At 37.3% G+C, this 27,201-nt stretch overlaps 1 protein-coding gene and 1 pseudogene across 1 annotated transcript; one reads left to right on the forward strand and one right to left on the reverse strand.

Moving 5' to 3' along the window:
- The first annotated feature begins 432 nt into the window (after positions 1-432).
- Positions 433-27,201, forward strand: part of LOC131770363 (guanylate-binding protein 7-like) — a 36,071-nt pseudogene continuing 9,302 nt past the window's right edge.
- LOC136279719 (NLR family CARD domain-containing protein 4-like) lies at positions 5,441-25,866 on the reverse strand. Its single transcript, XM_066163697.1, has 7 exons — positions 25,679-25,866; positions 19,225-19,546; positions 15,490-16,214; positions 14,760-14,942; positions 13,458-13,562; positions 9,657-12,355; positions 5,441-7,309 (listed from the first exon to the last, which is right to left on the reverse strand). The coding sequence occupies exons 3-7, from the start codon at positions 16,211-16,213 to the stop codon at positions 7,106-7,108; spliced, it is 3,915 nt and encodes a 1,304-aa protein (XP_066019794.1). The 5' UTR covers position 16,214; positions 19,225-19,546; positions 25,679-25,866; the 3' UTR covers positions 5,441-7,105.

The raw sequence follows: 27,201 nt of genomic DNA on the forward strand, positions 1-27,201 counted from the left end.
AAACAAAGAGGGACTGATTGACTGGTTTACCTTGATTACAGTGATCACTGATCGCATTGTAATGTGCTCCTTACCCTCGGCGATGGGGATCTAAATATTGTATTGGCTTGATATATAAACGTTAATATGAAAGGAATGACAGAGGATCTTGGTTTTGTCACAACGGAGGTTCACCTGATCACTCCTAAAAAACTCTGTAATAGTCTTGTGACCCTCCCCCCCTTCCCCCCCTTCATTAGCAATTAATTGGTAGTCAATTGTCCATAGTATCCCCTTCATACTCTGTTGGCAACGACTGATCCCCCCTCCGTTCCCCACTGAAAACCATCTTCCTTCCAGAATATAATCCTCGGCTCCCACCCCAATAGAAAATGACTGGTTCCTTATTACAACTGCTTTTTAAACCAACCGGGTTTTCAAAGAAACTAAGGAATGGGACAGGCAGACCACACCCAACAAGTCGCTGAAAGCATTTTGCGTTTCTTCCCTGGCTTCGAAGCCTTCAAATTGCCACCAACATCTGTAAGTGAAGAGGTCATGAAAAACATCAACAGAAACAAAAGTCAGATAACAGTGAGTTCTTCTCTGGGATAGAGAAGTTCAAGGTCTTGTTGAAAAGAACTCTTACTCCTAAGCACAGCTTCAACGACGGAGAACTTGTGACTGGTAAGTGTAGTGTTCATGACTTACGTCACCGGAAGCGTAATCTAATACATGTGATTGCATTGAATAAAGTATCAGTCTAATCACCACATGCTCCGAGTGAGACGTACAACAATCCTAGTATACAATCCTACAGTAAGGTCTTCGTTTGGCTTTCATCTCCCGTGAGAGAGCAACTCGTAACTTCTCTCAGATTTCTATGTATTTTTCAGACGAAGATTACTGGTTTTGAAGACAAATTTCGAGGGATTAGCTTAATCTCTAGAATCTTAAGTCGCCGCCGACTTCTTGAATTATGGGAGTCACAATCTTATGCCATGTGTTTCAATTTTAGATTATTTTTTACACCGTTTGTCTGATGTATACTTTTCTTATTAAGTATATCCTTAAACTTAAAGACAATTTTCATCCCTCAATGACCCACTCTGTTTCCAGGTTTGGCCGCCTTGGTTGAGCTTTACGTGCAGGCCATCAACACTCCTGGAGTGATTCCTAATGTACAGTCAGCTTGGGACACATTTGTAACAGATAAATGTTCTGAATCAACGCACGAAGCCATGAATGTCTACAGCGCTGTCATGCTTTCAAAACTGTCCAATCAGCTGCCTTGTGACTCCGAAGAAATTCGTAAATGTCATGAAACGGCATTTGACCAAGCAATTGGTGAGTTCCAAGCTGAAACAATCGGAATATCCTCCATTACAACCGAGAGGTACCTGAACGAACTGGCGGTAAGGAGTTTTTACACATTGCTTAAACATTCCTCATTCAGTACTTTGGAATAAATTGATGCCGACGAACTTTTGCAAACTTCGTCCATTGTTTTCCCAACATTTTTGTGGGGATGAATAAAATTTTCGATATGTGACAGAATTCTAACAGGACAAAATCTTTATGATTTAACTCAAGGTTTTGGGATCTTGGTGAAATATCTAAAAGCAGCAGAGTACCTGGTCCGAAATCGAGTGCGGTGAAAAGAATAGGTTGTGCAGAAGCATTTCCAAAGCAATGAAATATCCTTAGTTCTTTTTCGACGAGGCTCAAAACTTTCCTCAAACTTTGCCAACGCTTGTCGTTACACATTTTCTGATGACTGTTTTTTGTGCACGTTTCCGCGCCAGGTGGAGGCTACTGCTTGTTCATTTCATAGCAGCATCGACCTAACTCCAATTAATAAGTGATAAATATTTAGTAACTGTCTGGATATACAACCATGAATGCCCGAAATAATAGTTACAGTGCTTCCCAGCATTCATTGTTGGACTTACTGGGGAGAAATGTTCTTAAATTTCAATTTCTTTTTGTACAAGTTACTTACAGAAACAACCAATAAATGTCCAGTTGCTGTTTGGGAACTAACAACAGCACGGAAAGATGAACACTGGTATTCACTGTGAATATAAAAGGTCTATTTCTTTTTTTTTATTATTTCTCAGTCGTTTGCAGACCGAGAGTATGCCACGTGGTAGATTGAGAATGATCGGTTTACGCGAGAGGCTTGTGACGCTCTCCTGAAGCAACTTAAAAAACAACACTTGGACCCAATCCTCGACCAACTCCACGGAAAGGAAGGCGCCAAAGTCATGTTCGATGACATTGTAGCAGGTTACAAAAAGATTGAGCAGGACTACAAAGCTCGTGCCACCGGAGCTAAACAAGTTTGTGCTGCTGTGTTTTTCGAGTTTCATCCGGTAAATAGAGGTTTACTTGGAATTAAAAATTCAGACCAAAAATAAGACAAATTAATGAGTTACAAGGTTTCTAATCTGTGTCTTTCTTTTTTTTCCATGACATTAATAGTTTCACAGACAAAAAAAATACAACCGAATTCAGTTCCTTTAATACAAGTACATTGCGATTCTTGGTCTTAGTAACTATTATGTAGTTACAAGATGATATAACTTTATAATCTCTTGGTAGTTACCACAAAGAAAACCAACAGACAAAGCAACGATGTAAGTGAAAGTTCTACTTTTATCACAGGAACTTATGAGAGAAATGCAACAATACTTGGGCGTACTGAAACAATTAAAGGACTTTGACGAGAACTTGAGTCGAGAAATTGCCGCCAAAGCCTATCAAGAGCAAGAGAAGATAAAACTTGAGGTACTCATGATGCAATTTTAATCGATTCGTTTATCATATTACTTTTTAACGGAAAAAAAAATTGAGAATGATAAATGCCGGGAACGGAGAAAGGGAAATGAAGAATAGGGAAAAGGGAAATGGGAAAAGGAATGAGAAAGGAAAATTGGGATTGGAAAATGGAATAGGAATTTTTTTTGTTTTCATTCTGCGGCTAACTAAAAGGAACGAAAAATAACATCCTTTCCTCAACAAAATTAATCAACTGATTATTAAGAGAACAAAAGCTGATTGAAGTTCATGCTTTCTTTTTCTGTTCTTTGTCAAAAACATTGCTGGATTAATTTAGTTTCAATGGCGAGGATATAGAATTTCATCATCTGCTAGACAAAGCCTATACTGATGTGACTTTTCGTTCTCATTTAAGGAGGAATACGAACGTTTACAACAAGAAAATCGTCAGCGCCATAAGGAAGTAAGACATTTTGAGTCAATGTCAGTATCTGAGAAACTGCACACCTACCCCTCCCCTAACTCAACAACAATCAAATGATAACAAGTTAGGGTTAATGTTGGGTCAGGGGAGGGGTAGGTGTGCAGTTTCTCAGATAGTGACTTTGATCCGACATTTTCACAACCACTAAAGAATTCACTCCACGCTTCAAAAGATATTTTCCATCGTCAAATCTATCTTTTGACGATTTCCACTTGTCCAGATCACAAAAATAGAATAAAGGAACAAAGCGGACAATTGACTGCTTTTTGTGAGTTTTGCCTTCTCAGACGGAAGCGCTAAACATGCACGTCTTTGATTCCAGAAAGCACAGACACACGAATTTTATGGCGATGAAATATAGTGAAATCCAATTAAAGACGTAGAAAAGTAAGCCTTTTTAAAAGGCGTGAGCACACTCATTCCAGGGAACTAGGTTTTTTGAGTAACATCCGATTTCGTACCAGGGCGGGTGAAATAAAAACAAACAAAAGGCTGACATCTTGTCTAAACGAGTCCTGGTGCGGGGGCCGCCCTCTCTGCCTGCTTATTTTCTCTTGGTTCCATTCCAATGTAATTTTGTGATGTGTCAAATTAGATTCATTATTCTTTAATTTTTTTGTTATAAGAATATTGCCTCGTAATAACATTCACCTTCAAATTCCTTAAAATATATCTTTAGTTTGAATCACGCTAGCAAGAACATATCCCATTGGGTGTTTTCTGTGAAAGATTTTTCAGTATTTTTCCCAGAAATTCATTCTCAGTGAATGAGAAATTTGATGATTTTAGCCCAGGGGTGAAGAAGATTAGATGCCATAATATTTTTCATCATGACTCTCCTATAGCTGTCTTACTTGAACTTTTTCCTGTTTGGTAATTAGATGGAAATGCTGCAGGCAAAACAGGAGACTCCGTGAAAAAAAGGAAGCTGAAGCAGCGGCCCAACGACAACAAATCGAGAACATGGTAAAGGCGAGAATGATGGAAGCTGAAAAACACAGACGAAATTTCATGCAAGAAAAGCAGGTACTCAGCCAACGACTTGCACAAATGCAAAAATCAAATGAAAGCATGGAGAAGACAGTGGAGAGCTTGAGACAACAGCTGCTACTCAATCAGAGCCGACAACGGCAAGTTAAAAAACCGGGATTCTTTGATAGAGCACTGCAAATGATACCAGTCTTGGGTGAGGTCGCTAGCACCTTATCAAAGTGTAGCGTTATGTAAAGCCTCTAAAGTTATCCCTTCTCATGAACACTGGTTCCATTTTAAGTAGTTGCATTGTATCAGCTTCCAGTTAATTGTAATTGCAACGAGTTAACCGCCTTAAGTTATGTAACACGTTTCCTGCCAATGGGAAACGATGTTGATTTTATATAGAAAGTGAAAATTGTTTGTTGTCCGTGATACCAATTGGGCTGCAAAACAATCTGAATGTGATCTAAAATAAAATAATTTGAAAAAAGAAACCAATCTGGTCTTCTAATTATTAATAGCTAGCGCAAACAAAAATCCCCCTTTCCAGGAATTAAGCCCGAAACGTAACAAACCATCGTAGGTTCTGTCTACGAGAAATATCATAAATGTTTGGGATATCACGCTTGCTTTGATGCGCTCTTGCGGAAGAGAAATGGGGGAAGAAGGGGAAAGAGGACAAAGAAGGAGACTGCTTGCAATGATTTCTGTCTTTTTTTCCGCCTTTTGTGTTTTTCTCGTCGCCAGGTTTAACATTAAATAGAATTAAATCACGGAGGAGAGGATGCTTAGATGCTTACATGCCTTTTAATCCCTGCTGATTGAAAGAAACAATGTAATACAACTCATGGGAGGAAGGGTGGCTTGCGGAAATAAACAAGTGGTTATAGGGAAAAAAACAAACAAACAAATCATAAAAAACAATAGTAAAACGATCGGTCGGTGGGACACGAAAGGCGTTATTGTTATACAAGTCGGGCCGACAGATTCTGCGATAAATTATCGAGGAAAAAAATGCAAATCAAAACCAAGAAAATGAACCAGTTTTTCCTCTCGTCCAGGGGCTGCCTATATCGAACTAAAGACTACATACTAGTCTCTTGAATTCAAACTCTGCACACAAATATCACTCTGTGCGCGGTGCGTTCAGCTGTAAAAGAACTATTTCAATGGCTGTGCTTTAGGATCCAGGCAACAAGAATAGAGGTCGTATCCAGGGTCTTTTTCAACCACTCATGCCATCTGTACTTTCTATAACTACAAAGAGACAAGAATATTTCACAAAAATCCTTTTAATAAATCAATAAAAGTGAGGCTAAACAAAGTCACAACGTTGGGTAAAAGTAAACCAACTAAATTGTTTTTTACAATGACAAGTGAGACAAACAAGCATTTAAGCTTGTAACACCAATTATCGACTTAAAATTTTCTGATAATGAAAAATTTTCCATATATCTCCAATTTCAAGCATCATCAATGTAAAGCATCGAAAAATATGCCTACTTCAAAGTATAACGCTACCTGTGAACTGATTCAAGCTCAAGGAATCATTCATCTGTTCCTTTCCTCAACGTCGGCTTTTTTCGTAAAGAGAAAATAAACTTGTCAGCTAAGTAGAATTAATTGAACTAATTAGTTTGAAGTAATCGAGTTGATTAATTTGAATTAATTAATTTAAATAAATTGAGCATGTCTTCTGCCAGGGTCTCAGCTGTTTGAAAAGATCGAATTATTGGGAGAGTGAAAATTGAGGTTTGGGAAGGAAAGGAAGCTCCTCTCACTCCTTCCCAGACCTTCAATGTCTCACTTCGCACCCTTGACTGTCTCCAAAAGAGGAGAGCTAGGCATAAACGACTAAAGGAGTCTCTTTCTTCGCATCAAGAAGCCACGTTTGGGATCTATGCTAAACTATTTTACTCTGACATCCTAAGAAATTCGTTTCGCGTTCAGATCGGCGAAAACACTGAGTAACATCCAGGTATTTTACTGCTAAAAAGAACTTGCATTTCCGGTTACAGTATAAGACGTTTCACGTGGGTCTAGAAATTTGGGAACTTCAGCAAACCGCCACGACAAACTTAAGGTCTAAATTATGAGCAGAACAATAGCTCAGCACACGCGTTTTAAAACTCAGTTCATTTCTCAGCAGTCCCCTGCAAAACAACAGCGTGAAATCACAAAAATTTGCGTGATCTGAGGAGGGAAATACCGACGGCAAATTATCTAAGTTTCCAATTTGAACTCGACGCTGCTCTTATACGTTATGCTGAAGTATAGGTGTAAAGCTGTAAGAGACAGTAAGCACGTCCAGCAATATGCGAAATTCTAAATAAACAGTAGTCTCCATTTGGCGCGAATATATGCACGTTGTTTTTCGTTTCTGTTGCTGTTCGGAAATTATCTGTTCCGAGATGTGAAAAGTTTCCGAGAGTAAAGCTCGAGGAAAAGTGAGAGCTTTGAGCAACAGATAATATCTAAGGACAAATATACGAATATATTTTTGCGCCAAATGGAGGCTATTGTGTTTATCTTCCTTGGACTATTTTTGCAATGCGCGGGGAAAGTGTTTACGAACAGTTCACCGTTTATTAGATGATGTTCACTTTTCAGTGTTCGCTGGTACAACTGTATGAACTTTCTTTTGTAACAACCAACAACCAACAGCCAACAACAACCGTAATGGACGAAAAGTTTGAAAATCGGGGAATATCAGGTAGGGTTTACTCAAGGATATTCTCCAGTTTTGAGCTAGTGGATATTCGGTCACACGATGCATTTAGACCAATCCCGCGCGCGAGCAAAAATATTTGATGGAATATATTCTGAAATATCATTCTTCTTACTGCTCGCTAAATCAGTTGCCATGGAACCTTTTCTTCCGTGCGCTCAGTCATCTTCATCATCATCATCGAAATCATCGCTATCTTCCTCTTCGTCGTCATCATCATCATCACTCTCAAAATCATAATCATCGTCATCGTCGTCGTCGTCGTCACCATCTTGCTCTTTTCTGAAACTTATTCCTTTTCTTTTAAGCTCAGCTTTTGTAAGAAGTCGATAGATCACCCTTTCACCTGTTATTTCACGTACCTATCACAGGACAAAAAAAGGACACAACATCAACCACAGCACCAATTATGTGAAACTCTCAACTTGCATTTTCACACCAGATAAATATTTAAAGCACCTTGATACTCCCCACGTATATCGGAATGTTAAGCTTCCTTCGCTTGGAAAAATACACCTGTTTCATTAATTCTATACGACACTCAAATTACATTTTAACACACAAGATAAATATTCGTCGCATTCAAATACGTTTGTCCATATAGCGAGCAGTGAAAGAGGACATTCACTTTTGAATTCAAATAGCTACAAGTGACTAAAACCATTTTACAACAAGGAAAACGATCTCAGTTACAAATAACAAAAAACAATGCTCCCTGACGATTAAGATGAGGTGAAGGTTTACAAACAAACACATAAATTACAATAAATACTAACTTTTTTGGGGGGAGGAAAACTGTCTAGTACCTTCGAAATTATTTTATTTTCCGCACACAAAGTATTAGCTAAGTTATTGTCTGCCCGAGAGTAAATCAACGATTTAACAATTTTCCAACCTTACACGACTACACGCAACGGGTTTTACTCCAGTTCACCTCTCCACCAACATAATTGTTACACGATTGAAAGACAGACAACCCTAAATATTTCTTTTTGATGACCCGGAGTCCTCGATGTAATGTGTTCCTTGACGTTCCCAAAAGTAAAGAACTCTCCTCTCAATGTAACCGTACTTTTCTGAAAAAACCGTTTGAATCATATACGAGACACTTAAAAAAGAATCCAACTGATAAATAAGAATAAGGAAACCATTTAAAAGCGAGTAAATTATAGCGCAGTGCCAAGTTTGACTAGTAGCCGCGTGTCACGGGTCGCGCCTATGAAATTTAAGCTTTTAAAATGATTTCTTTTGATTTTTCGTTTGTTTTCTAGCAGGGCGCTTACGGCTGGTGCACAGCAATGATTCATTCTTCAAGCGCTAATTTTACAGGTTCCATAACATAACGTCTTTCCTAGATCTTTCAGCTGAATTAGATGTTAATGGAAACTTCGCCTCCAAAGGCTTCTTCTCACGACTAGTTGAATTAATCTGTTTATCCATTGAATTTTGTGCCCGCCTGTCTTCTTTTCCAATTCCTTCTCGCTATTATCTCTTTTTGCTTTATTACCAACCCTAGAGTACTTTGCTCTTTATTCTGTGTTATATTTTCGTTTAACACACCAAAAAGGTTTTAGAGTGTAAGGTTTGAAATAGTCATTTTCACAAATTCGCTATTTACAATGTTTTTCTTTAATTTTTCTTAAAAGAAAAAAAAAATAGGCTTCTATGACAAAGGCGACCGAGGGCCCTACGAGCATCTGACAGAGTTACTCAACATGAGCAGTGCAGCTAAAGACAAAAAGAATCCAACTGATAAATAAGAAGAATGAAACCATTTAAGTGCAAGTAAATTATAGCACCGTGTCAGTTTCTTTTTGGATGTTAATATTTTAACCTACAACTTTTGGTGAATTATTTCCTATCATCAGTACAAACCTTTAAAACGTAAATTTATGACAATAGAATCAACATGATTTTCGCTTTTCAAAACACGCATTTGGATTTAACACAAGAAAAAACCTTTTTTGTTTGGTTCTTTCTATTTTGTTGGGTTAACACTTCCTGTTAATAAAAGCGAGTAGATTCTGGTACAGATTGTAGGGAACAACGTCATCAAATCCAAAGCATGTACGGGTTCATAGTAATTTCAGGGCACATAATCAAACCCAAATAAAAGCATCTCATAATAGCAACACAAGCCTAAAAAATTCAAAAATTACCATTGCGCAAAGAAGTTTGGTCCGAGAAAAATTCTCACAATTCATCTTTTTTTCTCTCTCTTATGTAAGGCATAGCTACAGAAGATTTCTCTAACAAGATTTCGCTAAAACTCAAAGGCCAATCGAATGAACTCGAATGAATCAAACTCCCAAAGTTTTCAATTAGGTTTCAGTAATCAAGCATCCACTACACTGGAAACTACTGTCTGTAAATAATATCAAAGTTTTGAAAGCTAAATTTGTTTATGTCTTAATTTAATCTTAGACAAATTTTTCTCGAAACCATAGTCAAAGAAGCAATACATGAACCATAAAAGTACTTAACATGGGCTGTTTACGGTCTCCGCCATCCCCAACAATTGCTCCTGACGTCACAAAATAGAAATAGAAAATTTCGAAAACAGTGACTGTTCCTGATGTCTACATCTTTCCCATGCAGACTACTCTGATAAATTTTATCAAAAGCAACTTGCTGGAATCTAGTGCTATTCTGAGGAACGTCTAACTAAAGATTAGATACAACTGAGTAAAACAAAAAAAAGACTCTTACATGGTAATTAGTGAACAAAGCGATGCCTCTCCCATTTGCTGCTGTACACAACTCTTCAAGCTCTGTCTTTGTCATCTGAACACTTAACAGGGAAAGGGCCATCAGCCGAGGAACACTACTGAGATGCTGAACCAGGTCCCTGACTCCTCTACCAAGTGGATAGCGGTCTAGATGAAGATGGCTCAGCTTTGGTACATCCTTTAGTGCACGAGCCAGTGCTGATGCTTCATCTTCACCCATATTTGTATACGACAGGTCCAGCTGAGTCAGATTGGGTACACTGTTCAGGTTCTTGGCCAGTTCAATGATCCCGTGACCCAGTGCATTGTGTGCTATATTCAGTATTTCTAACTTGTTTAAGTACTGTAATGAGACAGCCAGTGCAGCACATTCCTTTTCTCCCATTTGTACATAACGTAACTCTAACTTAGTCAACTGTGGAGTGTGATGAAGATTCTCAACCAAAAGACTCACACCGCTGTGTAAGGGGTTCCATGACAAGCTGAGCCTATGCAAGTTTGGAGAGTGGTGCAGTGACTCAGCAATAAAAGCAGCACACTTTGCTGTTAGATTGATACCACGAAGGTTTAAACTGTGGAGATTGTCAGTAAAATTAATTCTGTGAATCGCGTTCTCAATCAAATTACCTTCCAAGGCATCTGTCACGCTCTTAGTTATAGAAATATTTCGAGGAGCTGTTAATAAGGGAAACAAGTTCTTCAACAGAACAATATCCTCAACTGTTACCGGATATAACTTAACCTCTCTCACCAGTGACAAACAATGTTGTTGTGTCTGGTCAGATCTGTTCTCAGTCAAAGACAGTGCAATGTTGTCGTCTTCATTATTTCGCAGATTATCCACAGGTGGCTGAGAAGAACAAATCGGCGCTGATATCAGTTCATGAAAAAGTTTAGAACGAAAAACAGTATTTGTTATGCGACGTAGATAAATAAAGTTTCTCATTTCGCTTTTTTTGAGGAAAAAGTCCGCCTTGCCTAAATCGGCGTATTTTTTAACATCTTTAATTTCTCCAGAGCACGTTAAAACAACCGCGTTCAAGTCAAACAATATGGATAGAAAATTATCATAATTACTCTCCCTATATAAGTAAAATAAATTAAACTTCCGATCTAAGTGAAATAAATAGTTCGGAAAGCTGGTGGTGTCTTTGAAGAAGTGCGTTTTGGCAGCAGTAGACAAGTGTTCCTCATCAAGTATTACAACATGGTTAACACATGAGAGAAATGCAGAATACACAGCTAGTCTGTCTGAGGCTGGACAACGAAACAAATAATCGACACAGAATAGAATAAACTCCTTTTGTGCATGAGACAAATCTTTGACAGAAGGCGTCCTAGTAAAATTGTAATTTGTGAGACCTTCTTTCTCTCCGACATAACGTAGATGATCAAAAACAATGCCAGCAGCTTCTGATGACAACTCACAAACGAATTTTAGAACTTCAGCCATCTTCCTTGATTTTTCAAACGTATCCATTCCTGACAAGCAGGTGACGGTTTCATTCTTCTTAACCTTCGCTTCTTGAACGATGAACCAAGCGGCAAGAAACTCCTGAACGGACTTGTGAAGAAAAGACACGATCTTCTCACGGTTAAAAGCAGAAAGTTTGGAAACTTGGAAAAAACCGACATGAATAAGCTTCTCGAAGAGATCACCTGGCGGAAATTTACTGAAGTTAAAATGAAGGCAGTCCTCCAAAAGAGCATCGAATGCAAGTTTTCCTATTTTGGAAAGTTCCTCTTGATATTCATCTATGCTTTTACCTGCTGCGACGTTGTCTGAGTCTTTAATAGCCATATGATCCAAGAGAGTCTGAATAAATTCTACGTAAATTTCGCCACGAGACGTTGGTAATTGAGGTTTTTTCTTTTTCCACAGAAGACACAACATCAACAATAATAGTGGAATCTCTGCCATCTTCATGAGGTCATGCTTTCTTAGGTATTCAAGTAGCCCTTTAACGTCCTCCTCATCAGGAAGAATCTTACTTGCGAACTGTTTCTTCTGTTCCCGGCTATCGAACCCGTTAAGTTCAAACTGAGCGTGACTTGGCACTCTAAGCTCATCCTCTTTCACTGGCCGCGTTGTGATCATTACACAACAGTCTCTCAGTTGACTGCCTCTCCAAATCTGGTGAATTAGGGACGATTTTCCACCGCTGTACTCATCATATCCATCCAAAATGAGCAGCACTTTCTCTTGGTTCTGACAGACATATTCACACAAGTAATTGACTGCCATCGGGTCATCAGCAGACAATAGTTCCGCTGTTTTTAACATGGTACAGAGGTCCGAAATACCACAAACGTCTCGTAACCTGATTAACAGTAAAAGATTGAACTTTTCGAGGATCTTCGTTCTGCCATTTGCCCAATCCACAGCTACTTTTTGAGTGAAAGTAGACTTTCCTATTCCAGGTCTTCCATACACCAGAATTCGTCTACGGATGGGATGATCTTCGTCACCCTCAAATACTTCACTGCTGTCTCCCAGCTTTTTTTTCGTTGTTCCGTCAGGTTTCCTGTGGTCTTGTAAAAACGTTACTTGTATGTAAATGCTATTAATGTGTACCGTGTTGTCTGGGTCCCATGGTGTTATTTTCACTTGACACATGGTGTTGAAAAACGCCCTCAACTGATTCCGGCACCATTCCCAAAATTCTGTTACAGACGAGTCTGTAGACAAAAAACAAGTAGCTTGGTAAAAATTCTCTTTCTCCCACATCGAAAAGAAAATCACTCGAGAAGGGTTTTTGAACAATAAGGAGAATTATTCTTTCCATCTGTAATTTGTAAATTTGACGACGTCACTCTTTAATTCCGAAGGTAAATATTCACATTTTCACTATCTGATCACTACGGTGATTTTTTTTTTTTTTGGGGGGGGGGGGGGGGGAAGGCGGAGGTTGGGGGGTTTGATTTGCCCCTAATTCACGAGTACAGTGTTCGATCCTCCCGTGAAGGAGAGTAGCGTGGGCTCATTTCACGAACATGATTTGTTCTGTTCTGACAAGTGAAATTATTATTAAGACAAACATTAGGGAAAACCTCAAATATTGTAGTAACTATGAGTTTCTAAAGCTTAAATTCGAACATTAGCCCCTCGTTGGACCGATTGGGTTGTGTGTGGTTTATAAAATGGGGGTTGGGCTAAAAGGAGGGGAGGGGTAAGGCGGGAGATTCTAGGTGTCTTATGAGTATGTTGCAGCTGAGCCCTCCCTCTCTTGCTAATGTAATAACCTTTTGCCGTTTTTTTTCAGACCATTCCCTATTTTCATTGTTAAACGCCGTTAATCTTGCTTCCACAATTTCGAGATGACGCCCGACTGTCTTCCATTTTTCGAGTTTCTGCGAAAGCCTCTCTAAATCTTCGTCGCTGGTAACTCCTTGCAGCGAAGTATCAAGAGGAGAGGATAGCGAGTAGTATGTATTGCATCTATTCATGCCATTTTGCTGGATCCACGCATTTTTATTTTACAAAGGCAGAGGGAAGAAAGATGGGGTTGGGGGGTGGGGTTAACGGGCACGCCCATAGACATGTCCTCATTTTACCTATTTTCTTTGGAGTCAAGGCGTCACTAGGAACTCCTTGCTTGACAACAAAAATAAAGACATCACAACAAAGCATCAAGATGAGGGGATAGCGAGTAGTACGTATTGCAACTATTCATGCCATTTTGCTGGATCCACGCATATTTATTTTACAAAGGCAGGGGAAAGGAAGATGGGGTTGGGGGAGGGGTCACCGGGCACACCCATAGATATGTCCTCATTTTACCTGCAAAACGAGTTTTTCCTTCCTTTGGAGTTAGAGCGTCCTTCGGAGACGACTCTTCCTCACGGCGTTTCACCTCTGGCCGAGGCAAATGTTTAGTAGAACCCCCTACGTGATAACAGATGTAAAAATAAAAAAAAATTAGACCAGATTTTTCGAACCAACAGATTCATAGTAGCAATGGAGCTATTTCCTTTTCTCATGAAACGTCTCTTGAGGAATTTGGTTTCGAGGCCACTTCGTGCCATTGCATTATGCATCCTACTGTGCATCATTTTACACGAAATATGCACGCCCATATACGCAAACGGAAGATTTCTTGCTCTTTTTTTTTTTTTACCAGGAACAAAAATTGTCATCGCCACGTAGACCGATTTGGTGACGTACCATTTATATCTCTTGTTTGCAATCGACCGAGAAGCTTGAAAAAATATTTTCCTTACAATAAACAACTTGGGGAAAAAAGAGAGACATTCACTAACACGAAAACTTGCAAGGGCACTTGTGGCTCATGCACACTTGTATCGCATTCTTCACAAATATTTTTAAAAAAACTAATTGGGACAGATGATAAGCTTTACACAGCCTTGGCGATTTTCCTTTTCCGCTTAAAAGTTTTAAGGTTTTTCCCTCGTTTAAGGCCATTTCCTGCGATTACATTACGCATCCTTACATGTTATACATATCGTTTTACACGTGATAGGGAGGCCCACATACACAAACTGAATTTTTCTTTTCTTTAGTCTGGTTACCTATCATTTACTTGTCTTTTTAAAATTAGAGCAAAATACTTGGAAAATATCCTTTCTGTAAAATAAACAGCCAGTTTAGAAGGCAGCGTCGTTAAAAAAGGAAGTTTTTTTTTCTCGTATCTTTGTATTCTAGTAGGTGGGCAAGTTGCTTTCTAGCAAACTGATATTGACTTAGCTATTCATCGATCATTTGAGACCAAAGCCTAAAAAGCAGGAGGAAATACTGGCAACCTTACGCTTTCAGTTGGCAGTCAAGTAGTGAGTGAGGGAGGAGTTTTTAGGTGTATTATTGGGGGGTTGGTGGTCTTCTTCTCAGCGGGAAAATTAGCAGAGTCGGTTAAATTGCTGACAAACATGTAACATTTCTGATCCAAGAGCTGTTCTGATTTTTCAGTGCATGATCATAGGTCATTAATCATGTTTTTAATTTAGTTTTGGTAGTTCGGTTCCAGCACATTTATAAAACACAAAACTAAACAGCATACAAGACTAGCTAGTGACTGCGAGCAAATATAGTGCAGGCCTAAAAAAAGATAAAAGTTGATCTGTTTACCTTTGTAATGAGGCCAATCTTCAAAAATACTGCACTGGTTTAGAATGTTGGCAACAAGAGAAGCTGCTGTTACACTAGCAAATGTTTGCCAGTTTTCTCTCTCTTCAGTTCCATCTGCATATCCTGAAATACCCTTGATGACGACCCACTCCATTTTCAGTTCATGTGCTGCACTGAAAACTCCTGAGACATACAATAACAAGCTATTATGAATAAAACAACAAATTTTCTCCAAAATCTATTGATTTTAACCCTTTTCCATTGTTACCAACTTGTTATCAAATATTTGTAAGGAACTAGACATATGTTTTGGAAAGTCACCTTACATATACTAGGTGCAAAGCTAGTCCATGTAGCATGAGCTTCTCCCAGGTCCCGTACCATTCAGCCACTAAGACTGTACCCTTACTCCCTCCACATGTATATGAAAAACTGGTAAGTTCATCAGTAGCCATCTATACTCCTGGGTATAGAGACACACTCTGAGGGTAAAGCCAAGACTACAACACAATCACTTTAGCCCAGGGCTTGAACCCAGACCTCTTGATCTGAAGTTCAATATGTTCACACAGTCAAGCCAGTGCATCTCTTGACACTGGTAGGAAAACTTACCAACCACAACCGATATCATATAGGTATCAATTTTCTCTCCCAGGATACAAATATATCCAAATATCTCTTTAAGTAGATTTTACAGTAACAGTTACTTCAAAGGAAAAAGAGATCTTACCCTCTCCTTCTGTCTCAATTGCAATTGCTCCAGGAAATGACTTCACTAGTTCATCTCGTCGCCACTCAGCTTGTACGAGCTCACAACCACTCAAAACCTCACCACAGTGGACTTCAACTTTCCTTTCTTGAGGATTTTCTAGGGGTGGATTCCAACCATAAGCTGCATATTGAATGAGAGCAGCAATGTCCCTGCTTACAGGAGTTGTTAACCCACAAAATGTCTTTCCATCCTTTGTAATTTTCTGATTGGAATAGGTTGTGAGCTTTTCTGAAACAACCACATCCCCCAGCGTTGTTGATTCCTGATTCATACCACTACAGTGGCCCACAGTAAAGACAGCTTTTGGCCTCAGCTGAGTGACAGCATTCTTTACAACAGTCAAAGCACCACCAGGAATTTTAGAGCCCTCTGAGCATTTCATCAAAGCAACATTCAGTTTAACATCTTGATCTTCACCAATGCTTCCAAAGTATACAGGACCAAGCCCTTTGAAATAGCTTCTAAATGGATCATTAATGTAATAGTAGCAACTTAAGAACTCACAGTCCTTCACTGTTAACAACAGAATGTCAATTGGGAGTTGAACATCCTTCCAATCTTTAAAATCCTGGGTTAGTTCACTTATCTCTGGAAGACAAAAATTGATCTTTGGTGGGTCACCATAAATGTTCTTTGAACTGTTCTCATCAGTTTCCGCTCTTTTTGATAGTAACACTCCCATTCTGAAAATAAAAGCAGTACAGAAAATATAAAAACTAGAATTCAGCAATTTATTACCTTGTGATTTAATTTCCCATAATTAAACCTGGACACAATGGCTAGCCTCCAGTCCAGCCCATTTAATCAGTGTTTAATTGATCCAACTGTAGAAGTTAATGCTAAATTTATTTTGGAACAGAATTCTGTTAAAAATTATCTTCTTCACGGCTCAAATCTACAAAGACAATCATTTTAAAATCATCAGTCATAATAACTGAAAAAGACAAAATCAATCACAATGGGTGTCAAAGCCAATATAGATTTGTGTATTTATTAATAATGACCTTGTACCATTAATGTAAAATCCCTGGAAGATATGAATAATCACATATCTGGTGCCAAACATCAAAGAAAACTGGACACATCTCCAGTTTGTACAACTAAGCTTATACTGTACTCAGATCAAAATATATGATAAAGAATATCAACCTAAGGTCTTGTCTCAAGCCTGATGCTCAGAGGTTGCATAAAATTTATTTTTAAGTTTAAGATCCTTTTCCTAAAGGCAGCCAGTGATATGTTTCACACTTTTTGAAACAATATATTCTTAACAAAGCACTAAGTGATAATTTTAAATTTTTTTTAATGTGTTTGGATGGTGGCACTGATTTATTTACCATGAGCGACAATTAGGAAACAGAATAGTGTGTAGCACAATTCCAGCTTGAGTGTTGAACACTGTGATGGTCCTTAACCATCATTAACTGATGGTTAAGTAACTGATTCATTTTTGATAAGTGACAAAGGAGAGGGCAGTGTGTGTAGCTTTTTAACCATGTCTGCCGCCCAAGCATATGATGGTCTTTAATTAGCCACTGATACTAATTTATTTTTGATTAATGAAAAGTAAACAGTGCAGTGTGTGTAGAATTATTCCCACAGCCTATGCATATGGTGGTCTTTAATCAGCAAGTCATTACACCTGTTCCAATCAGTCTGAAAGGTAATCAGGTGGAGGATTGGACCGTTTTGAAAAAGAAAAATTTGAAAAAAAGCTTAACAAATAATCCTCAGAACAATGTTGTGGGAAAGGAAACCTACCAAAAAGCTAAATATTAACCAGTTGATGATCACACAGAATCCAACAGTTTCTATTTTTTAACACTGCTTAATTAACAGTATCAGCCATGAAGATGGAAACATTGATACCAAAAACAGATAACAAAAATTGGCATCTACTGGTTGCTTATGGTGTATTAAACAATGAACTGATCTTCTAAATATTGGTAACACTGAGAATAAAGAGCTGTGAAGTCAGGAAGTGAATCAAAGTATTAACACTTGATAAGGACATTGGTATAATCCGAGCTGAAGAAATATACACCATTGAGCTGAAGAACATAGACTAAAGGAGCTGTGGAAACACTCTTAAGTATAGCCAAGAATCACAAAAAGAAATCTGACACCACACAAAAGGTACCCATACCAAGACTGTGGAAATCCCACAAAACAATGTACATCAATGTCCTGCCTCTGGAAAAAATGTAGCAAGTGCCACAAAAAGAATTGTTTGCTACAACATGCTGACTTTGACAAAGACTTTGTCAGTAATGGAGGAAATTAGATCACAAGGGAAAATTTTGACTGAGAACCATGTCAAAGAGATACGCCACAACTTTCTGACAAGATGAAGACTCCAAATCAGATGATGAGCAACAGTATTCAGAAGCAGACAGTGATCATACCAAATACCCGGTGGAGCCTCAGCTAAGGGAAGGTGAGAGCTGTGAGTCAGCCAACAGCAAGACCATGCAAACATTAGCTGACTGTAGTTTGAAATTTAGATCCCCTTTTACACATTTTACACTGATATACAGGCATACATGTTCTTCTTACTATGGACATAACCAAGAATACACAAGGAGCTAATTCAGACAAGAAAAAAAATTGACTGCAACCTTCATCTACAGGGTTATCATTCTAACAGTAATTTCAGGAGGAAACAACGATACATGTACTTAATATGTTTCAGTCAGAGTGACAAATTTGTGTATAATTTGTATATAATGAATAATTTCCATCCACATATGACAAAGCGTTTTAGCTTGGTTTGTTTTATAGCTTCACACGGTACTTTCTACAAAATGGAGACCCCATTGATTTCACATCTAGTGCACTGAGGAATGCTTTAGCTTGGTTTTTAAACTGTCTGTGCCTCAATAGGCATAAAAAAAAAAGTCTTCAATTTTTGGTCTTTGGTCTTCATTTGATACACACACAAGACATTACTGAGTTATTTCCTAGCGATTTATGGCTAATTTTGTAATACTTTGGGATCATTACACAATGCCATATTTCACTATAAACCTTACACTAGGCTCAGAGTAGTATATCAATATGGTTATTACATATTTTGTGGTTTTTTAAAAAACTTACACTTCCTATGTATCAACATTATCTTAATCCATTTCTGATAAAACAGCAGCTAAAAAGTGTTGATCTATCTCCACAATCATATTTTCTTCTAACAACTTCCCATGTTTGCCCCATGGCAATCCCAGAAATCTTAGCACAAACACAAGTATCAGATTACTGGCAACTCATTCATTGGCTGACTCAAAATGAGTGGAACAAAATCCTAGTACACATAAGCTCAGTTTTGTTTTGATTCTGTGAATTATCTGTGATGTATCTTTATTCCTAAATGTTCTTACCTTACTATGCTATGTCATACTTATCTAATACTTGTTTAAATATAAACTAGAATAAGATGTTATCATAAAGAATTTTGAGAATGTTAACCATTATACTGGTGTATAATGTATCCCTACACATGCACCTGTACTATGTAATGGAGCTCAAATCAATTAGTTGTGGTTATCAGTTGATATACTCTGTTGCAAACTAGAAGCTGTGTTGTCAGCTGAAGGTCTATATCATTACTATTATTGTTATTATTATTAATCTTTATCTCTATTTTCCTATACATAGATTTATATTTATTTCAATTAGGCATACAAGATAAACACTCACTTTTTCAAGTTGCTTCTCCTGTGAGATGGTAGCAGTAGTTGACTCAAACTCTCAGGTACTTGCTGTTGCTGGATTGAATCAATAATACCATCCACCAGATCAACCACTGACCCAGTAGATTGTGTGTTAGATTGTGTTCACAACAAGCTACTGGGAAGTGATTAATCTGGTGGACAGAAAAAAAATTCAACCAGCTGGTGGAAAAATAACTGTTCTGTGCCAGAATCACTGTAAGTTCTGGCTGTTCAGTCAGTCAAGTATCAGAATACCTGCAGCTGTTGGAATGGAACTTAACCCCTATTCAGAATATTCTGGAACTCAGCTGCAAGGAAGTCAAACACATATGGATCAATTATTATTATTTATATGATAAGCTGAATTATACACACACTTTGATTGGTTCTTATATCAAAATATGGTAAGTTCATCCATGGCACACTCCACCGTGCCTCATGTGCCACTTCTTTGTTCTTTGCACAATTTGACATGAACTATGAAGTATTACTCAACAGACACACGACAACACACACAATCTATTTAGAAAATGGAATAACCATTCAATTTACAATCGAATACGCAAAAATCATTAAAAAGTTATAAGTTAGTTGTTCAGACATTAAGTTTTAAAATAATGTAGCTTTTCTTTTTTGCTCCTGAACACATGGGGTGTGCAAGTAAGCAAGAAATGTTGAGAGGAACAAAAGCCCTATAGCACCAATGAAAAAATGTTTCTGTACATCATGAAAATGGTAAAGTAGATGACCAGCTGTTTATTAAGTTCATAATTTACTTATTTATTGAACATTAATGTATATACAGGGTACTCTCTTACAACATGGTGATTCTCTTAAAAATGCATACAAAGACAACATATCACAAACAAAATTCCAAAGGAAAACATCCATATATATAGTTCATAGAGACAAGGTGCAAAATTGCAATTTGAGCTGGCTGCCAATGCTACTGAAAATTGACTGTTTGCAACTAGAATGTTAATGTTAGTAATGCTAACCGGTATCTATTTAAGGTTTTCTCAGTATTCTTCATGCAAACCAGCACTCAGGAATGCAGAAATGAATCCATAATTTATTACATTAACTTCTAACTCTGGTTTTCAGTAAAGAGTCAAGGTCTTTGAAACTATTTTGTATTTCAGTTGAATAGAACATTTAACCTTTTCTCTAATCATTGAGACTTAGCAATCAAATCATTGCTTCAAATGGTGATTGAATCCAATTGTTTTATTGACACTTGGCACTCAAGTGAAGAAGTTAATTCTAGACCCCGAGTTAACAATGAAATAAAAAGCAAAGAAAGAGAGCAATTCAAAGCGGCTCAGATTAGTAACAAGAAGCTTGTAGGCACTGGAAATAATACTGATCTTCACTTTACTCTGACAATTACTTTCAAGTCCACAAAAATCAAGTGGTAAAATAAAATAAACACCATACAGAGCTAAGTAAGACACTGATAGGAGTGAAGAAGTTTCAAATTATGCTCCCTTGCATTTGATGTAGAATGAACAAGAACTATTAACAAAAACTGGGCAAAGCATTTAAGCTGTTTGAAGTGAAGCCATTGAGAGTTAATTCGAACTAAAGGTACAAATAATCTCACCATTATATGATCCAAAGTTAGTATATAATCTACAGTGTCATAGCAGTGATACTTCAGAATTATGATTTACAGTGCACAACGTTTGATCAAGCTTAAGAAACGTTTCTCCTCGCCGAGATTATTTTAATAAATGGTAAATTTAGCTTTAATTGGTAAACCGATGGCGATTAAACGATATACATTACAATCAGCTAAGGCGCCCGTTTGTAACCAGTTGTCGCGTTCTGAATGCCAACCCACGCACGAATGCTTATTTCAGAGCTTCCCTTGCGAACTGAATTCCCAGTTTTCTGGGAATTCCGAGGAATTCCTAGGAATTCCTAGGAATTCTCAAAAATTCCCAATTATGCAAATGACCCTTGCAAACTGAATTCCCAGTTTTCTGGGAATTTCTGGGAATTCCTAGGAATTCCTAGGAATTCCTAGGAATTCTCTAAAATTCCCAACTATGCAAATTAGCTATGATTTAAAAAGCTTGGAATTACTGGGAATTTCTGGGAAAGGAAGACTCCAGTTTTGTGAGGACTTGGAATCCCTAGGAATTCCTAGGAATTCTCAGCTTTACAAACTACCTATAATTTAAGAAGTGTGGAACTCTTGGGAATTTCTGGGAATTGAATTTGAGGCAATTTTAATACCCTGAGGTCCACATAAATTCTAAGAAATTCTCAATACCTTGAATGTGAAGGTTTTAAGAAAAAGAGTAATTTTGGAGGTTTAAAACTTTGGCTCAATAAAAGGTATGCTATACAAAACTTACCAAGAGATATACATACATGTACATGTTTATAACTTAAAGATCATGAAATTTATTACTCAAACTAAGTTTTAGTAAATCTTTACATTAATATGGATTTTCTCATGAACCAGCTGTCAGTTATGTTAAATGGAAATTGCCAACTTCCACAATAATTAACAATAATTACATTGTTATCTTACTTCCCTAACCTACATTACTGGTTGCCTTTGTTAGAAAACCTTGGAACAGTCAAGCTCAGTTGCCTCCAATGCTGTCAGAGACTTTTTGTTGACAATACTTTTAGTAGAAATTTCATGCCTTAGACAAACAAATTCAACACCTAATTTATCTTTCTTTTTTCATGATTGTTGTTGCTGCTTTTTTTTTCAGGTTTTTGCTCTATTTTCATGACTAATTGCTGTAATTTGTTTTGCTGTTTTTATTCTTACAAAACATTTTTGTAAGAGTTCCAATACTTGTGGATCATCCACACACTTTGCAAACATTTGGCATGCAGACAAGACAGAGGTAGTCAATGTTCCCTTTGAGGAAAAACACCTTTTATATGACGTCTTCAATTTACTTTATTTGAAACTCTGATCTGAAAATATTTGTCAACAAGACTTGTTAGTAGTGAGAAATACCAACTAAGTTTCCTTTCATAACTTAAATTTCTTAAATGTCCCAATCACTGGATCTCCCAAAAAACATTACATCTTTTTATTTTTGGTGCAAATTACAAGTCCTTCTTTATATAAAAATGAAAAGTGCTAGTCACACTTCAATAATAACAGCTCTTAAGTTTACTTGTTGTTCTTCTCTGTCTGTCAGCTATCAACAAAATTGTTTTATACTTCGGGCAGTGCATAACTATTTGTGGACCAGAGTTCCAACGCACCTCTGTAATCGCATATAGCTACTTCTGTCTCTTGTACAAATGTTTCTCCTTTGTAAGACGCACTCTAATCTGTTGTCAATACTGCTTTAAGTTCAGTGGAAACGACTGACTGAGGAATCGAGATGGCGGTGTTGGAACGTGTTGCTGAACGCTTTCTACGGTCAAGCTTTGTAGATTTAGGTACTGGTACACTGGGATCATCTATGTATCTCTTATACTTCCGAATGTGGTATCCTTCTTTTATAAATATGAGGGTAAAAGACGATTTGTAGTCGCATTCAAAACTGTGATTGGCTTGTGTTATTTCTCACCTTTGCCATGAACACAACTCAAGTGAGTTTCGAGTCGACAACTTTCGGCCACAAAACGAGCATTTGTAATACGATCGATTCTTGTCGATTATTTCTACATAGATTGAGCTCACATCTTTATTTATATCACCAAGCTATCCATCTACTAGAAGCAGAGAACCGGTCGGAGAATTCAGAATAAAGTTGGGCACTTCTCCTAACACTGCAATCGGCAAGCCAGCGGATTCACTCTGCTAGCCAATGACAAGTCCTAAAAGATCCACGTGATCATGCCCGTGATCGGAAACAAAGAAGACTCCATTTGGCGCTCATCTTTGAATGTACTTTTCATCGGTTGATCGCTTTTCTCAACTGTTTTGCTTAATATAACATTTCTAAAGATAGCTTTTATTGTGGTTCAATGGGAAAACGAGAATAGCGTGAGTGTTGTAAAAGAAAAGAAAGTCGTTGGCGCCGTGGAGTTAAAAGAAGGGAAAACAGTTGACATATTGACTGGTACAAACAAGGGTCGAATGGCCGTCTGTAAAGCTACGATTTTGAAAGTTTGTGGTGAGTAAAAATTGCGATATTCGTTACGTGATCAAAATCTTATAAAAGAATAGATGTAGCGGGTTGAATTAAGCTTACATAACGCTCGGCGCAACTGAAACTAGAATAATTCTGAGAATCGAATCGGTCACTTGCATGCCGCAGTTTCTTAAGCTTATGCTTTACAATGAAATAAACCTATCAGTAAGGTTTCAAGATTCCTTTAGTCACGTTTGGGAACATTCAAGATTCATAACAAACCTTTGTACATAAAGAAGTCCTCCTTGATAAAAACAAAATAATGTATTCAGCCCTTTTTTAGTAAAATCCATGAGAGAGATGTACTAACTCCATAACAGAGATTTCTCAATTTGAGAATCCAATGAATGCCCTTTTCCTCATAGCCATCTTAAAAGCCTGGTCTGAGCTTTAAACATACATATTTTAATATATTATTTTTTTTCAAATTCAGATGTCAAGGAATCCAGATACAAAATGGTCAAGGTTCTTGTTGACAACCTCATTCAAGGCCAACTCATTGTGAGCCCAGGAAAAAAATACAAACAGTACAAACAGCAGCTAAGTTTGCAGTTTAGGATAACTTCATTCTAATTTATTGTTACAGTTACAACAAGATTTTAATCAAAAAATCAATTTTATTTGTCTGTAATTAGCCCCTTCACTCCCAAGAGTGCTTGGTTTTCAAATATAACTTAAGATATTGTATTTTATGGAAAAGAATCAACAGATTTTATTCACAATTTGTGTCAAACCAAATTTAATGATTGATTAGAACTATTTTATATGAATAGTTGTAATTGAGGATTAATCCGTATGAAGTTTTCAAGAAAGGAAACATAAATCAAATTCCATCCTAATATTACCACACATTGATGTTAATTAATCAAAAATATTTTACATGTAAGCCTTAACTAAGCTTCTAAATAAATTTCATTGAATACTTGAATTTTAGCTGGGTTTTTTTTAATTTAAAGTATTTATTTTATATCATTAGCCTCAAATTTTTGCTTAAAATTCCCAGTAATTCTTAAGCATTCCTAAAAATTCCCAAAAATTCCCAGAAATTCCCAGAAATTCCCAGAAATTCCCAGAAATTCCTAGGAATTTTTTAGATTTACAGCTTTTCAGGGAAAGTCATTGGCTCTCTGAGTTGGAATTCCTAGGAATTCCTAGGAATTCCTAGGAATTCCAAGTCCTGTTGGCTATAAACTTGGAATTTCTGGGAATTTCTGGGAATTTCTGGGAATTTCTAGGAATTTCTAGGTTTTTAGAACCAGAGTTGTTATGGTTGGGAATTCCTAGGAATTCCTAGGAATTCCTAGGAATTCCCAGTCCGAATTTACCGTGAAAATTCACACCTTTATTCCTAGGAATTCCTAGGAATTCCTAGGAATAAATTCCTAGGAATTCCTAGGAAAATCCTAGGAATTCCTAGGAATTCCAAAAGCCATTTCGCAAGGGTTTGGGGCATATTTTCGCCAAACCTAAGGATCCTGTCACGAAAGAACAACGAGCCGACGCCATTTATTCTATTCCTTGCAATGACTGTGACAACGAATACATCGGACAGACCAAACGCCAGTTTGGTACACGGTTAAAAGAGCACCAAAAAGCGGTTTTTCTTTGCAAAAAGGAAAATTCAGCTTTATCGGAGCATACTTGCCTAACCAACCATACAATTGGGTGGGATAATTCTAAAATTATCATAACTAATCGGCGTTACCACCACTGACTACCCTGCGTCGGAGCGTATGAAATTCGTCTGCGCAGTTAACGTCTACGCGAGCGGTACTGTACGTTTAAATTGACGAACTCTAAGCAAGCAGTTATCGATAAATTTATTTCTATAAAGACTGTTTCATCTGGCCGAGATTCTTTTAAGAGATGGTAAATTTAGCTTTAATTTGTAAACCCATGTCGATTAAACGATACGCATTACGTTTAAATTGATGTACTCCATGCAAGCAGCTACCGATGAATTCGAAGTTCGTCGATTTTCGAGGAAAAGTCGCAGATAATTGAAATAAAGCGAACGAACAACCAAACAAAAATTAGATACTAGAAAAAAAAAAGAATTCATACGCACAGCTCCCAATAAATAAACAGGAACATGATGACATATGCAACTTTCACTTTCATAACGAAGTAAATATGTAAAAGGTTGCTGATCTCAAATGTTCATAAACAACGATCGTAAAAAAAAAAAAAAAAAACCCTTAACCAGCTCTAAACTGTGCAATATTACATTTTCTCAAGTGTTCATGAGTTAGAAATCCTGGACGTCCACTAAAACCATCCAATGAATGCATTCTACCTTAAATTGACAGACCACAAACTTACCTCCATTTCCTCTTTACTCGACGATTTCACACGTTCATATTCGATGCAACTGAGCTACACATGTTGTACAACTTCAACTTGGTTGTATAGAATTTACATAACGAACTGTTTTGCAAGTTCAGAGCCGGGCTGAAAGGAGGAAACACCAGGATTGTTTAGATTAGATGTTAACTTCACTTGGCGAGGGAACTGCGTAGGTAAATTTGGCTCCTTGTGAGCGGTATGGTCGCCAAATAGTGATCGATTAATTCAATTTTTTTGATTGGTTGACATGAAAACAGTAGACCCCACACAGGAAGTGTGATTCACGGAAGTGATCTACTGGGCCGGAAGTAGAGCATTATCAACGATAAATTTGAATTGTTTTATATTTCTGTTACCGTAACAGTTGTTGTTGTTGTTGTTGTTTTTTTTTTTGCGTGAAAGTTTTCACTTGTAAACTGCCTGTCGATGTGTGAGAAAACATCCAGCCAAAACCGCTGTCTGCTGCAATGGCAGGAAGCTGTTCTTCATGGAACGATGGATTGCTATCGTTGTTGTCAAAGACGTGTAAGTAGAAATAAATTAATTATCAATTTGTTTTGAGTGAAAAGCAGAAAAGAAGCAATTGTAGAGGTCGTGCGAGCCTACGGAAATGTGTTAGTGTAGAAGAGTTCAACATCAGAGTTGCATAGTATTCAGTATCAAAGAAGAAATCGAGAAGCCTAAATATGTAAGGAAATCGCAAATAAAAAAGGTTCCTTCTTAAAAAACCTTACCTATCGTCTATATTTTAACACTAATTTAACCAAGCAGTTAACAGGGGATTGAAATACTTGAGAAGGCTGGCCATAGAAATCCTGATGTCCTTAAGTATGAGGGTTTTACATGATGCCTCATTTACAGCTGGTTTGCATTGTGATAAGCATTTTATTTTTAACAATTACAATATACGTGTGTCATTTAAAATTCTATGTCTATATGTTTTTGTCCAATTTACTTTGATCAGAAACACTCAAGAGAGTTTAATTTATTCAAAATGAAAATACTTGCATGATTTCATGGCCACTGTGAGTGTACTGTTGTACAAGAAGATGGAAGTCAAGTACTTTCAGTGTGTGTGATATATCGTTATTCAATGAATGTAAAAAATCTCTTTCGTTTTTCTAAATTTCAAGTTACAATTTCTCCCTTCCTCTCCCTCCTTCGTATTCTTTCTGTGTTCACATGCGCTGCGCCTGATTTTAAAAATTAGCCAATCACGTCAAAGTACTCTAACTTTGACATTGGAAAACTGACGTGGACATTTTTCGCTTACTTTTGGTTTGTTTTCGCGGAGTTTAAGCGTTTTTAAGCTTTTGTTCTTGTAAATTTGTTACTCCTTTGTTTGGAATTTAAAGAAGTTTAAGTAACAACTTTTGTTTTTGCTTCATAAAGTTATTTTGGAACAAGTAGACGGTACTACAGTTGTTAAATATTAACAACCATTGTACTATTATTATTAAATAATAACAAAAGTACATTAAAATGACAAGAAAATATCA

The sequence above is a fragment of the Pocillopora verrucosa genome, chromosome 3, assembly GCF_036669915.1.
Source record: "Pocillopora verrucosa isolate sample1 chromosome 3, ASM3666991v2, whole genome shotgun sequence".
Taxonomy (NCBI): Eukaryota; Metazoa; Cnidaria; class Anthozoa; order Scleractinia; family Pocilloporidae; genus Pocillopora; species Pocillopora verrucosa.

Coding starts and splice junctions, on each gene's coding strand:
- LOC136279719 (XM_066163697.1), bottom strand. CDS start 16,213: ATGGGAGTGTTACTATCAAAAAGAGCGGAAACTGATGAGAACAGTTCA. Junction 14,943..15,489: donor AATTGAGACAGAAGGAGAGG/GTAAGATCTCTT, acceptor TGTATGTCTCAG/GAGTTTTCAGTGCAGCACAT. Junction 7,310..9,656: donor CTTTGTTCACTAATTACCAT/GTAAGAGTCTTT, acceptor GTCCTGTGATAG/GTACGTGAAATAACAGGTGA.